The sequence below is a fragment of the Kogia breviceps genome, chromosome 4 (genome assembly GCF_026419965.1).
Source record: "Kogia breviceps isolate mKogBre1 chromosome 4, mKogBre1 haplotype 1, whole genome shotgun sequence".
In the NCBI taxonomy this organism is placed as follows: domain Eukaryota; kingdom Metazoa; phylum Chordata; class Mammalia; order Artiodactyla; family Physeteridae; genus Kogia; species Kogia breviceps.
The window spans coordinates 137,061,899-137,075,164 of record NC_081313.1 but is presented as its reverse complement, the minus strand read 5'-3'; the positions used below and the strand labels follow the sequence as shown (position 1 = coordinate 137,075,164).

At 43.4% G+C, this 13,266-nt stretch overlaps 1 protein-coding gene across 4 annotated transcripts in view; it reads right to left on the bottom strand.

Annotated features, from left to right (window-relative positions):
* Window positions 1–13,266, bottom strand: part of LOC131756124 (T-cell immunoglobulin and mucin domain-containing protein 4) — a 104,816-nt gene that overhangs the window by 28,640 nt on the left and 62,910 nt on the right. The window contains exons 1-5 of one of the 4 annotated variants that reach the window (XM_059062951.2): window positions 12,327–12,455; window positions 6,298–6,639; window positions 3,837–4,097; window positions 2,325–2,405; window positions 1,158–1,238 (exon numbers count right to left, since the gene is read on the bottom strand). In XM_059062951.2, coding sequence (XP_058918934.1) covers window positions 1,158–1,238; window positions 2,325–2,405; window positions 3,837–4,097; window positions 6,298–6,639; window positions 12,327–12,384 — 823 coding nt within the window. In that variant the 5' untranslated portion in view covers window positions 12,385–12,455. Of the gene's footprint in view, window positions 1–1,157; window positions 1,239–2,324; window positions 2,406–3,836; window positions 4,098–6,297; window positions 6,640–12,326; window positions 12,456–13,266 lie in introns of those variants that run through there. The other 3 variants (XM_067032008.1, XM_067032009.1, XR_010840292.1) reach the window with 3 other exon arrangements.

Below are 13,266 nucleotides of genomic sequence, written 5' to 3'. Positions count from 1 at the left end.
GCCACCGCAATGAGAAGCCTGCGCACCGCTACAAAGAGTAGCCCCTGCTCACCGCAAGTAGAGAAAGCTCGTTTGCAGCAATGAAGACCCAACGTAGCCAAAAATAAAATATAAAAAAATTTATAAAAAAATAAAAGCACACATTTCTTTGAACCTAGCATTTCTCCTTCTTGGTCACCACCCTAGCTAAAGAAACACTTGCATGAACACTAAGGAGACACCTATAAGGATCCTCACTGCAGAATATTTATGATGTGACGCTTTGGAACAACCTGAGTGCCTCTCAATGGGGAATGGATACTATAAGTAACCATAGTAAAAAATACTATGCAGCAATTTAACACAGTGATGGAGATCTACATGGACCAAGAAAGAAAGTGGTCCAATGTATAATGTTAGGTGAATAAAAATTCAGAAGGCTGCACACAATATGATAGCATTTTTTTAAAAATTCACACACAAAACACAACTGCATATTTCTATATCTATACCCATGCATAAGGGATTAGAAAAAGATCTGAAGAATGATCATCTTCAACTAATATCAGTGATTAACTCAGGGGAGGAACTGGGATTAAAGACAGGGAGTCAAAGAGAAAGTTATTTCTACTTTTAAAAAATGTATCCCTAGGGACTTCCCTGGTGGCACAGTGGTTAAGACTCCACCGTCTCAATGCAGAGAGCCCGGGTTCCATCCCTGGTCAGGGAACTAGATCCTACATGCATGCCGCAACTAAGGAGCCAGTGAGCTGCAACTAAGGAGTATACCCGCTGCACCTAAGACCCAGAGCAACCAAATAAATAAATAAAAATAAATAAATAAATAGCTTAAAAAACCTGTATCCCTAACAAAAATACACTGGTGTATATTTGCATAATTTAAAATAAATTAGTAACGTTTTGAAAGATGAATGGTTGCTTTTCCTACTAGCATTCCTAGCTTCAGATCCCAACAGAGCGTTTTCAGAAATGAGGCAGAGAAGGGATGGAGCCAACACTGATGTTTTTAGCCCGTGTCACTTTCATCCCAGCTGGCGGGAGGATGTAGGATGTGACCACAGTGCAATCAAAAGAGCAGAATTCCAAGACAAGCAGTCAGATGATAGATTGTTCCCAAGTCCAAAGGCAAACCACTCACAGGAGCACAATCCCCCTACCTCTTGGCTGAAAAATCACCGAGTCACTCGCTTCCCGCATCAATTCCTGGGGTGTTGACTGGAGAACCCACCTTTCAGATCCTGGAAAATATACAAAGGAAAAGAGAAAACAAACTTAGGTAGATGCCTGTCTTCCTATTTTGTGGGAAGGTGAGGGGGTGGGGGGGTACTCTTCCCCTAAACTGACTTCTGTCATTTTAAAAAAGTGCTAATGTTTACTGAGCATTTAGTACATGCCAGACGCTGTTCTAAGTCATCTACCTGCATTCTCTCACTTAATCCTCAGAAAGAGACACAGGGTAAGTGCTTCATTATTCCCATTTGACCAGTTAGGAAGCCAAGACCCAGAGAGATTAAGGAACTTTCCCAAAGTCACACAGCAGAGAAGAGGCACAATTTGTACCCAGGCAGTGTGACACCAGAACGCACACATGAACCACTCTATTTTTCTGCCCCCCTATACTCTACTATCATAAGCATTGATTTATTTACCTCATAGATGTCTGTTTTCCTCTGCTTGATTATAAACTCCACTAAGGTAGCAGCTACCTTTTGCACACTTACTAACGTGCCAGGCACTCATCCAAATTTTGTATGCATGAAGTTACACAATGGAGGGCAGAGACCTCCAGGGGCAAGTAGTACAACTGATAACCAAGCCCAGGCAGGCCCCTCTAGCACCTGCAAGGCTGTGAATTATTTTCAGGGTGTTCTCTGCCCCTGGACACTAGTAAATACCTAAAGAAGTCTGGCTGGCTGGATGAAAGGACAAATGAATGAAAGAACTCTCCCTCCACTATAAAAAGCCAAGGAGTTAAGTGAGTACACCCTCTGGGGTTTCAACACAGAAGTCCGGTTTTCTTGGAATTGGGGGATGAGATAGCCGAGCGCCACACAGCCTAGAGTGGAAAGGCAGATATTCTAGAGATGTGCTACCGTGGAGAACTGCACAAACAAATCAAGGTCAATGGGTCTCTCTCACGCTCTCAAATCCATAGGGAGGAATGAGCCACAAATGCGGTATTGATACCAATTTGTCCCAGGTGGACTTCATGGCACACAGGACCCAAGAGTCATCTCTAGTCATCTGACTTGGTGACACTCTATTCAGTGTTTCCCTCAGTCTAAGCAGTGAGGAAAGAAAAAGAGAGAACCCCGGACACATACCTTTGGATGTGAGCAAGGCAGTGTCTGCAGAAGTCGCCTCAGTGCTTCTCTGAGAGGTCCTAGGGAGGACAGTTTCTGATTCTGGAAGAGAAAAAAAGTTTGATAAAAGGCAGCTAAAAATAGGTGTTTGTGCTGAGTGGTGAGATTTGGGGCTATTTTTATAGTTGTCTTTGTACTTTTCTATGTTTATTTCAGTTTTTATTCCAAGGATTGTAAGTAATTTTTAGAATCTAGGGGAAACACTGCAAATGTAGTATTCTAAGATGATTATTTTAAAGACCAAAGGAATAAAAAAATACATATAAAAATTGGCTTAGGGTTCATGGACTTTAGGTGACTGCACAGAGTATAAAGGAATTAGCCAATTCGATACTGTAAAGTTGTTTAAATTAATCCAGGCCTTATTGAGGCAGCTGAAATGCCTAAGCTTTCAAGTTATCTCATGATTCTTTTCTAATATTCTTACCTCAGAATCAGAGGTTGAAACATGGTGGAAGCTTTGATAAGCCCCCATAATTAATGGAGCTAGTAATTCAGTGAGAGTTCCAAGATGTAGGATCAAGAAGGATTCAGGATGAAGGAAGGAAGGAAAGGAGGGAGGGAGCTAGAGAGAGAGAGAAAGAGAAAGAGAGAAAGAAAGAAAGAAAGGAAGGAAGGAAGAAAGGAAGAAAGAAAGAAAAGGTAGAACCAGTTCATTAAGGGATATTTTAAGGCATCTGGAGGACTTTCCTCAACCAATCTCTAATGCCTGAGTAGGGACTTAAGCCCCGGCAGGATGGAACTGGTGTCTGACCCAGGTTGACATTTCCTGTTTCTTTACTAAGTGTCCCCAAGACTCCTGGGAGGTCACCTGGGGAACCAAAAATGCTGACTTTTCAAAAGCACAAAGGGAAAAAAAAAGCAACAAAAAAGGAAATCATAAAACAATGAAAGGAATAATTTAATGAAACTATACACACATATACAGTTATGGGATGAATTGTGTGGTCCCCTCCCACCCCTGCCTCAGCCCTACCCGAAAATTCATACTTTGAAGCCCTAACCCCAAGTAGCTTGGAATGTGACTGTATTTGGAGATAGTGCCTTTAAAGAGGTAATTAAGTTAAAAATGATGTTATATGGTTGGGCCCTGATCAAATATCACTGGTGTTCTTACAAAGAGAGGAGATTAGAACACAAACACACAAAGGAGGAAGACCATGTGAGGACACAGGGAGAGGACGGCCGTCTAGAAGTCAAGCAGAAAGGCCTCGGAAGACACCAACCCTGCTGACACCTTGATCTCAGACTTCTAGCCTCCGGAATTGTGCAAAAGTAAACTTTTGTTGTTGAAGCCACCCAGTCTGTGGAATTTGTTATGACAGCCCTGGCAAACTCATACACAGACACACACACACATAGACCTAAGAGCAAGTTGCTGGGCTGCCCCATTCAGCAGGAGAACCCTCTTCCAAGGGATCCAAGGTGCATCTGACCAAAAGAAGGGAAAGAATGGCCCATTGAACCAGGCACCTGCAGTGAGAATGGGTCCTTCTGTGGAAGGCTCAAGGGTCAGAAGTATCGTGTCTTCTTCACGAAGGGAGTCCCATGTTGTCAGAGGGCATGTGGCTGCTGTGGTGGTGAGTGCAGCAGTGGTTCTCATCTGAAGCGGTGGTGTGGCTGGCAGGTCAGGTGTAGCCACGACTGAGGCTGTTGGAAGCACAGCTGTGGTTGTCGTCATGGCAGCGGCGGTGGTTGGGCGATGGGTGGTTGTTGAGCGCGTGGTCGTGGGACCTGTACCCAATAGAAGATACATCTGGTGTCAAGTGGAGACGGAGGAAGAGGGAAACACTACAGATGTAGCCGGCATCTGTCCATTTCTCTGCCTTTCTGCTGCCTCACCCAGCCCACGAGCCTGGACCACTAAAATGCCCATGAAAACTGGGTTTCTTAACTCTAGTCCTGGCCTTTTCAACCTGTTCTTCACACACTGGCCAGCGTAACCTTTGAAAATGACAAATCTAATTATGTCAGTCCCCTACCTAAACTTTTTTACTGGGTTCTCCTTGCCCTTAAGATGAAGACCCAACCCCCAACCTCACCCTCAGGGCCCCACCTGATCTGCTCTTTCTTTCCCATCTCGGGCCTCCACTCTATTCTCCTCACTTTTCCCCAGCCCACTGGCCTTTCTTCAGTTCTTCCACTGTATTAGTGACCTTCCATCTGAGGGACTTTGTACCTACTGCTTCCTAGACTCTCTCTTCCTTAGATGGACTCCTCCTTAACCCTCATGTCTCAGCTAAAAGGATGCTTCTGAAAGGAGATCATCCGCATTCGACAATAACAATGTTTTTTGCACACTCATACTTGACCTTCATAGCATTTGTTGCATTTCCTAACTACACATTTATTTGTCGATTATTATGGAATGTCTGTTTCTCCTAGTACACTGTAAGCTCCACGAGGGAATGGCTGGTATTTATTTTTTCTCTGCTACAAATCTAATATCTATGACAGTGTCTGGTACATAGTAGGTGTTCCAAAAACATGGCATGAATGAGTAAATGAATGATCCCACCAAAAGTGAGCCCAAACATCATATTTCAGTCAAGCAAGATGAATAAGCTCTAGAAATTTGCTGCACACATTGTACCCATAGTTAACAATAGTATATTGCACACTTGAAAATTCATGAAGAGGGTAGAACTCATGCCAGGTGTTCTTGCTACAATAAAAATTAAAATCTAAAAAGAGCGAGTCCAAAGAGTGTAACATAGGGTGAAAATGTAGTCTCTTTCAGATATTAAAGATTGGTTCATGCCAAAACCACTCACCCCCTAAACATCTGAATCTGAGTTCATTAGCAACAGTTATTCTACAGATACCACCCTCTCTTAAATATGCCAAATTTCCACTAACTCTAACGGACCAGAAAGACATCATTAGCTTCAAGTGAACTTAGAAATGTCCTCATAGAGTACTGATGTCAACCAATATTTTATAGAATAAGAGCTGGTTATATCAGCCTTGAAAAGCAAAGACTTGGATTGGCATCCTCTAACTTCAACAAATCCTAATGATACCTCTATCTTACAAAGTTGCTTTGAGAGAAAAATATACTAAATATATATATTTAGTATATTAAAAATATACTTTCATATATGCTTGTGAAAGTTCTCTAATTAGAAGCATCCGCATCAGTTGTTCTCAAATTTTAGAGCACATGAGAGTCATCGGAGAAGCTTATTACTTGCATGGCTAGCCAGAACCTGCCTTCCGAGATGCTAGTCCAGTTAGGAACAGAGTCCAAGAATCCTCAGTCCTCAGTGCAGGCTGAACACAGAGCTGAATTTGAGAGGCTCCATTCCAGACCAGCAGGAACAGTGGTTATTGTTCACATAATTCAACCATAGGCTGCACTCCATGCAGCTCAAATCTTTATGAGTTCCACCATATTTCAAATTTCATCAAAAGCAACTGATAGTAACAGAAGGAAAGATCACCCGAAAACTGCTATGACTATCTCCAAATCCCCTGCCCTTTCCCCTCTGCTGGAAGTTGGGCTTATGGGCTGAAGCTGATCCATGAACAACACATTTTATCTCATTCATCCAATATTCTTTTAAATTTTGAAATCTTTGCCAACATGCAAAAATCAATCTACTTCACATAATAACTGGGAGATCTGAAAGCACCGGGCCCAAATTTCTGCAATTCCCTAGAGAAGAAGCAGCTACCCTCTTCAGAGTGACCCTGAATTTCACTGGTTCCCTTCCCTACCCCCCACCCTCTACCCCTCACTCATTTCTGTGGGAATTTTGCCTCCCACAGGCATCTGCTCCAGACTGTGGCTCCTCTAGTCATCAACGTGTCTCAGATTTAATCTGCCCACTCTTTGCTTAAGCAGCTTCAGCCTCTCCACCGCCACCCACTGACTCTATGACCCATGACTCGTGAACCTCTCCAACCACAGACACAGCCCCTGTGTGCTCACCTCTCCTCAGCTCCAGGCGGATGTTCTTCTTCACATCGTTGAACCAGCCAGGCACCTCTATGCGGCAGCAGTACACACCACTGTTATCTTCTTTGGTGTTAAAGATGGTCAAGGAGACATCCCCTCTCTGGATATTCCCCAGAAGTTGGTAGTTTGGCAGCTTCCTCGAGACCACCCTTGTCCCATCGGTGTAGAGAAGCTCGTCATTGCATTTGGAGTGGGGACACTGGCCTTTGCCCCAGCACATGCTGTTGCTGTTAGGAGACCAGGATGAGTATGTACAGGGCAAAGTCACCGACTGACCCCAAAACGCTCTCACGACAATCTCTGATGCAGCTGGAGCTGTGAGGAAAGATGAGAAAACCAGGTTGTGAGGTACTGAAATCTCTCAAATATGCTCTACAGGGATTGTGCAGATAGATGCTTCCAGGAAGATGAAGAGAGTCGTAGTGTATATGTTTCTTTAGCCCAAATTCTGGCCTGCCCTTCGCTGCTGCTAAGCTCCTAACTCCACACCCCTCCATCCCTCAAGTGGAAACAGCTGACCGCCTGAGTCTCTGAACACATCTCCATAGCAGATTTGCTGATTAAAAAAACTCTGACCTTGAGTACCATTCCATAAAACAATAAATTCTCCATGGAAAATCCTGACCCTTTAATCCAATTCCTCTAACTCATATAAACAGGTCCAAAACAGCACTCTACCCAGTGTATCTTAATAGGCAGTGATCACCTACTACTGTCTTGAATGCCTCAAATGGGTCTCTGTCTGTCTTCCACCCCAGAGTGTTGTGATGGCAGGGAGACAGGCTGTTGAACTATATCCTATTGTCCTTGTCTCCTTTTAGTACTGGACATAGAAATTAATTGCTCTGGACCATTTGTTGTTAGAGAATGTGAACTTAGGTGGAGTTTGTGGATTTTTTTTTTTAATGTTAGAACTGGAAAGGAATCATAGGAATTCTTTGGAAGGGCAGCTGTGACATAAAGATGCTGGCGATTAGGCTGACCATGTTAGCTATCTGAAATAGAACATGGCACCATTTTTAAAATGAGGTATCTGTGTTTCCCAACTTCAGCTGCTCATCAGCATGGCCTGGGGAGCTTGCTAAAAATACCTATTTTCTTGCCCAACCCTGAGTCAGAATCTTAGAGGCCAAGGCCCATGGAAATGTACATAACCAAGGTCTCCAGGTCGTTCTGATGTCACTGACTACCCACTCTGTTTGAGGACCACTCGACAGCCTCTTCTAAGAGAGAAGAGAATCCGTGAAAGTTTTTCACTGCTGCAAATGTTAAGCCCTCTGATTTAATTGAGCATCAGTGATTGTTCTCAATCAAACCATGCTGTTGAGAGGAGAGCCAGGCAGGCTATAGCTCCACAGTGTCAGGATGACATCCTGCTCCTCCTTGAGTACCTAGATCCTTTTTTTTTTCTAATTTTTTAAAACATCTTTATTGGAGTATAATTGCTTTATAATGGCGTGTTAGTTTCTGCTTCATAACAAGTGAATCAGCTATACATATACATATGTCCCCATATCTCTTTGCTCATTGTTTTCTTCAAGGTACGCTTCTGTAAGACTCTCCGTTCACTAACTCTGTTAACCCCGTTAGCTAAGTTGTGTAAGACATGGCCGGTAGCACCGTATTCCTCCCTGACCCTAGGTGTCAGCAACTTCCAGCTATCCTTCTCTGGAAGAAGGTGAGAATGAGCCCTAGTAGTTGCCCAGGTAGTAAGCCAAATGATGTACTTGCTGGGTTTTGCAAAGTTTGCTCTCATGATGAAAGGTCATTCCAATTCAGACCAGCCTGGAGCCTTCCCTAAACTCATCGTCTCTTTACTTTGCCACAATGGAGATGTTTCACAGATTGTATATGCTGTGGAAGCCCATTTTGCACCCCATGAAGCCAGGGAAAAAAATAATTGTCTTCAACCTCAGCTGTGATAGCGATGCAGAACACATGCACCAAACACCAATGACTTCTAAAATATGAGCTTGTCCCTATGAATATTTGGTAAATTAATAAAAAATGTGGGACAGAAGTATTTCTACTGGAGATCCAACAGTTTATTATCCCAAGTATCACAGTATAGAAAGAGGCATCCTACTACTCAATAAGGAAAGACTCAATAGAAAAAACTGGTAAAGGCAACAAACACATGAAAGAATGCTCAACATCATTAATCATTAGAGAAATGCAAATCAAAACTACAATAAGATATCATCTCACACCGGTCAGAATGGCCATCATTACAAACAATAAACGCTGGGGAGGGTGTGGAGAAAAGGGAACCTTCATACACTGTTGGTGGGAATGTAAATTGATACAGCCACTATGGAGAACAGTATGGAGGTTCCTGAAAAAACTACAAATAGAACTACCATACGACCCAGCAATCCCACTACTGGGCATATATCCTGGGAAAACCATAATTCAAAAGAGTCATGTACCACAATGTTCATTGCAGCTCTATTTGCAATAGAGAGGACATGGAAGCAACCTAAGTGTCCATCGACAGATGAATGGATAAAGAAGATGTGGCACATATATACAATGGAATATTACTCAGCCATTAAAAGAAACGAAATTGAGTTATTTTTAGTGAGGTGGATGGACCTAGAGTCTGCATACAGAGTGAAGTAAGTCAGAAGGAGAAAAACAAATACCGTATGCTAACACATATACATGGAATCTAAAAAAAAAAAGAAAAAAGAAATGGTCATGAAGAACCTAGGGGCAAGACAGGAATAAAGATGCAGACCTACTAGAGAATGGACTTGACATGGGGAGGGGGAAGGGTAAGCTGGGACAAAGAGAGAGAGTGGCATGGACTTATATATACACTACCAACTGTAAAATAGATAGCTAGTGGGAAGCAGCCGCATAGCACAGGGAGTTCAGCTTGGTGCTCTGTGACCAGCTAGAGGGGTGGGATAGGGAGGGTGAGAGGGAGGGAGACGCAAGAGGAAAGAGATATGGGGATATATGTATATGTATTACTGATTCACTTTGTTACAAAGCAGAAACTAACACACCATTATAAAGCAAGTATACTCCAATAAAAACGTTAAAAAAAAAAAAAGAAAAACTGGCAAAGGACAAAACAGACAATTCATAGATAAGGAAATATGAGTGATCAATAAATTTCAACTATTAGACTGGCAAAAAATTAGAATGCTGATGATATGAAGTGTTGGCTAGACTGGGAGCTGGGAAATGACTTAGCCTACTGGAGTAAACTGGAGTGAAATGGGGTGTGAATTGGTACAGCCACACTCTGGGGAAATTTGGCAGTTTCGGTTAATACTCAACATGCAAGTGACCTAGCTAAGCCTGGGCAATTTCATGGTTTGTTATTTGCTCTAGAAAAGCACAGGTGCACAAGGAAGCCTATTTGCAAATGTTTATTGCAGTGTCATATGTGTGTGAATGAAATAAACAGTGTGTATATGTGGAGTGGCTAACCTATGGCACAGTCCTTCCGTGGAACCGCAATGTACAGGATTAATAGAATTAGACGATTTATATCCATTGGCATGAAAACTCCAAGCCTTATCAACATATGAAAAGGAGAAATTTCAAAATGACATATAAAATACAAAACCATTTTAAAAATTAAATAAACCAGTTTAGAGTTTTTGTGGGCACAGACATATGAAAGTAAACGTAGAGAAAAGTGGCTGGTGGAATATACACCCAACTCATTGTGTCAGCAGCTCCATGATCAGGGGAAAGGGACTGGGGTTGAGGGCAGTAGTCAAAAGGGATTTAACTTTATAACATTTTAATTGTTCCACCAGTTGTCTCTGTATTAATCATTGGATTAAAAATTAATGTTAGGGCTTCCCTGGTGGCGCAGTGGTGGAGAGTCCGCCTGCCGATGCAGGGAACACGGGTTCGTGCCCCGGTCCGAGAAGATCCCACATGCCGCGGAGCGGCTGGGCCGGTGAGCCGTGGCCGCTGAGCCTGCGCATCCGGAGCCTGTGCTCCGCAACGGGAGAGGCCACAACAGTAAGAGGCCCGCGTACCTCAAAAAAAAAAAAGATTGTCTGGGCTTCCCTGGTGGCACACTGGTTAAGAATCTGCCTGCCGATGCAGGGGACACGGGTTCGTGGCCCGGTCCGGGAAGATCCCACATGCCGCGGAGCGGCTGGGCCCGTGAGCCATGGCCGCTGAGCCTGCGCGTCCGGAGCCTGTGCTCCGCAACGGGAGAGGCCACAGCAGTGAGAGGCTCGCGTACCCTTTAAAAAAAAAAAAAAAAAAAAAAAAAAGGGGAAGCGGAAGCAGGTGTGGCAGAAAAACACCCATCAGGCTTACACTGAGAACCTCATTCTGCCAGTTACTGCTTTTGTGCTCTTTGGAGGAAAGCCACACTAATCCTGACCTCATTATTCTCATAAGGCAAAGGGGGAAGATAATGTTCACCTCAGAAATAGTTCTCAAGTTCACAAGAGATGGAGTATTAAATGCCACATGAAATTAATAAATTATTAGCACAAATAACCAAGCATTTCTGATTTTAGAGATAGGATAAGAAACTGTTTCTTTCCAGCTGCAAAATTATCTGAAGCAAAGGAATCATTGCTATTAAATCAATTTCTCTTTTGGGGAATTACCCAGGATGGTGGGTATAACCTAGGTTCTGGTGCCAGCTTGGTTCCTTCTCTAGCTGGTGACCTTAAACAAGGCCTTTCCCCAGTCTGGGTCTCAATTTCATCATCTACAGAGTGAAGGGTTTGATCTGGCATCTTTTAAGAGCACATTCAGTTCTGATCACCAATGAGTCTGAGCAGTCACTGCCTTCTAAAATGGTCAGTTTAGAAAAGGCACAAATGAAAAACAAACAGATCATCCACCAGGTGCCACCTTCTTCAAGTAGGGTTGGAAAAGCCCACTCAGTCAGTGTCCAGCCAGTAGCCGCAAAGGTGGCCAGAGCAACTTTCAGCATCACCAAACCCTCCACACCTCCAGGTCCCAGGACAAGGTAAAGACCAGGCAAAAACAATGATAAAGAAAGGGACAGGAACTGCTTTCATTCCACTAACTCCCACAGGGTATCTGGGGAGAGAGACAATTAAATGAGCAACTACTACAGGGTGACAAGTTCTCTAATGGTGGGACTCCAGGGAGGACAGGAACTCACAGCAGAAACACTTAAACCAGTTTGGAGGCTAATGGGTAGTCAGGAAAAGCTTGACTTAGGTGGAGACCTGAGGATGTATGGAGTTCTAGAAGAAAGAAAGGCACAAAGAACAGTATGACAAAGGCTTGTTTTTCGTGGAATATAGGTGTTTTCTCACGCAGCACATTTGAAAGATTCATGTGCAGAAACTATGAACTGTTAAAACTGCAAGGGACATTAGATATCGTCTAGTTCTAGAGTCAAGGATTGTTAAAACTGGTCTTTTCCAGGTCCCTCATTTCTTCCATGAAAGGGCCATAGTCGCCAGTGTCAAAAGTTAATGACCAAGATGCAACTTCAGCTCAGCCCAGAGCATTCCACCTGTATAGCAGCATGTGAAGGTCTATACTGGTCCACACCTAGTGTGTGTACATTTGCATCATCCGAAACCTGGAAACAGTATGCAGAAAAGGTAAACCTCACCTGGATGCCTGACCCCCAGCAAAATAAAACAACCCAAGAAGCAAACAAAAACTCCTAAAAATAAAGAGAAAAATAAGGATTATAATAAGGGCTCTTAGCAGAACAAATTCCCCTGGCTCTGACTGTGCTAGGAAAACCTGCAAAGGACATTTCTTTTCCTCATGTTATCTGACCCCTTATCTCTGTGTCTCTTCTTAAATTACCATTCCTGGTATGAACATAAATACCCCTACCCTAAAACTCCCAAACCAGTCTCAAGATAAAACCTGTGTCACACAGAAAGGGAGAGACCTTCCAAACAAGAGAAGCTGAGTGGATGCAGGAGTGAAATGGGCTTCACCTTTATAGATCAGCCATGGAAATCCAGGAGGTGCCAAGCCTCCAGGGATTCCTGGATGGAAGGTCTGAGAACACTTACTCAGATAAAGCCGCCCGAGCGCAATCATCAGCCAGAGAATCAGAGGCCCTTTGGACATTTTGGTTGTTGTCAGGCCCCAGGAGTCTGTCTGTCTGTCCAAATTCCATTTCTTATATTCTGGTTAATGCTGACAGGGCGGGACCTTTAGGTTTCATTTCTCTTTTTGCCTCATAATCTTCCCTTTCCCCCTCCTGAATGGCCTTCCTCAATCTGGGATGTATGATAAAATGTGCTGAGCACTTTTCTCCGGGCCATTAGTGTGTGTGCAAACATGTGGAGGGATGGTGTGGGCGTGCATGTACTCCGTTGTTCACTCATATAGGGGGATTTCCTACACGTACATGAGCATCTATGCTTGTGTGTATGTGCACTAGTAAACTGTGCATCAGCCATGGTCCTCCTGGCTATCATGCAGCTTACAATAAAATGCAATTAACTCTCCCCTCTGGCAGTGGTTTACACACAGACTCCTCATGTGAGCCAAAGGCAAGTTAGATGGGAATTTGGCTCTGCTCCCATTCCGGGTTCTCCCTCACCCAGCCCCTGTACTCCTTGATAATAGAGAAATAAAAGCAGGGCTGCCATCAACTATCACATAAGCAAAAAACACCATTAGAGTTTACTGGGCAAGGAAAGAGGTTCCCTAGAGGAAGCATATGGTGATAGTTACCAGACAGGCTCAGGTAACAAACAAGCTCAAGGTCTGGGCCCAATTCTACCACTTGTTAGTGAAACCACTTAATGGGGAGGAGCACACAAGACAATTCATGAACTAGATTTCAGGGCTTGAACTAGATGATATTTATGGCCCTTCTGCACTCTATGGATTCAACAATATATCCAGAACCACAGAATCATTTAGAGGAGGAATCAAAACAATGCTCACCAACCAGATGTGTTTTCTAAAACAGATTTATCTCATCATCATTAGTTATTGAAT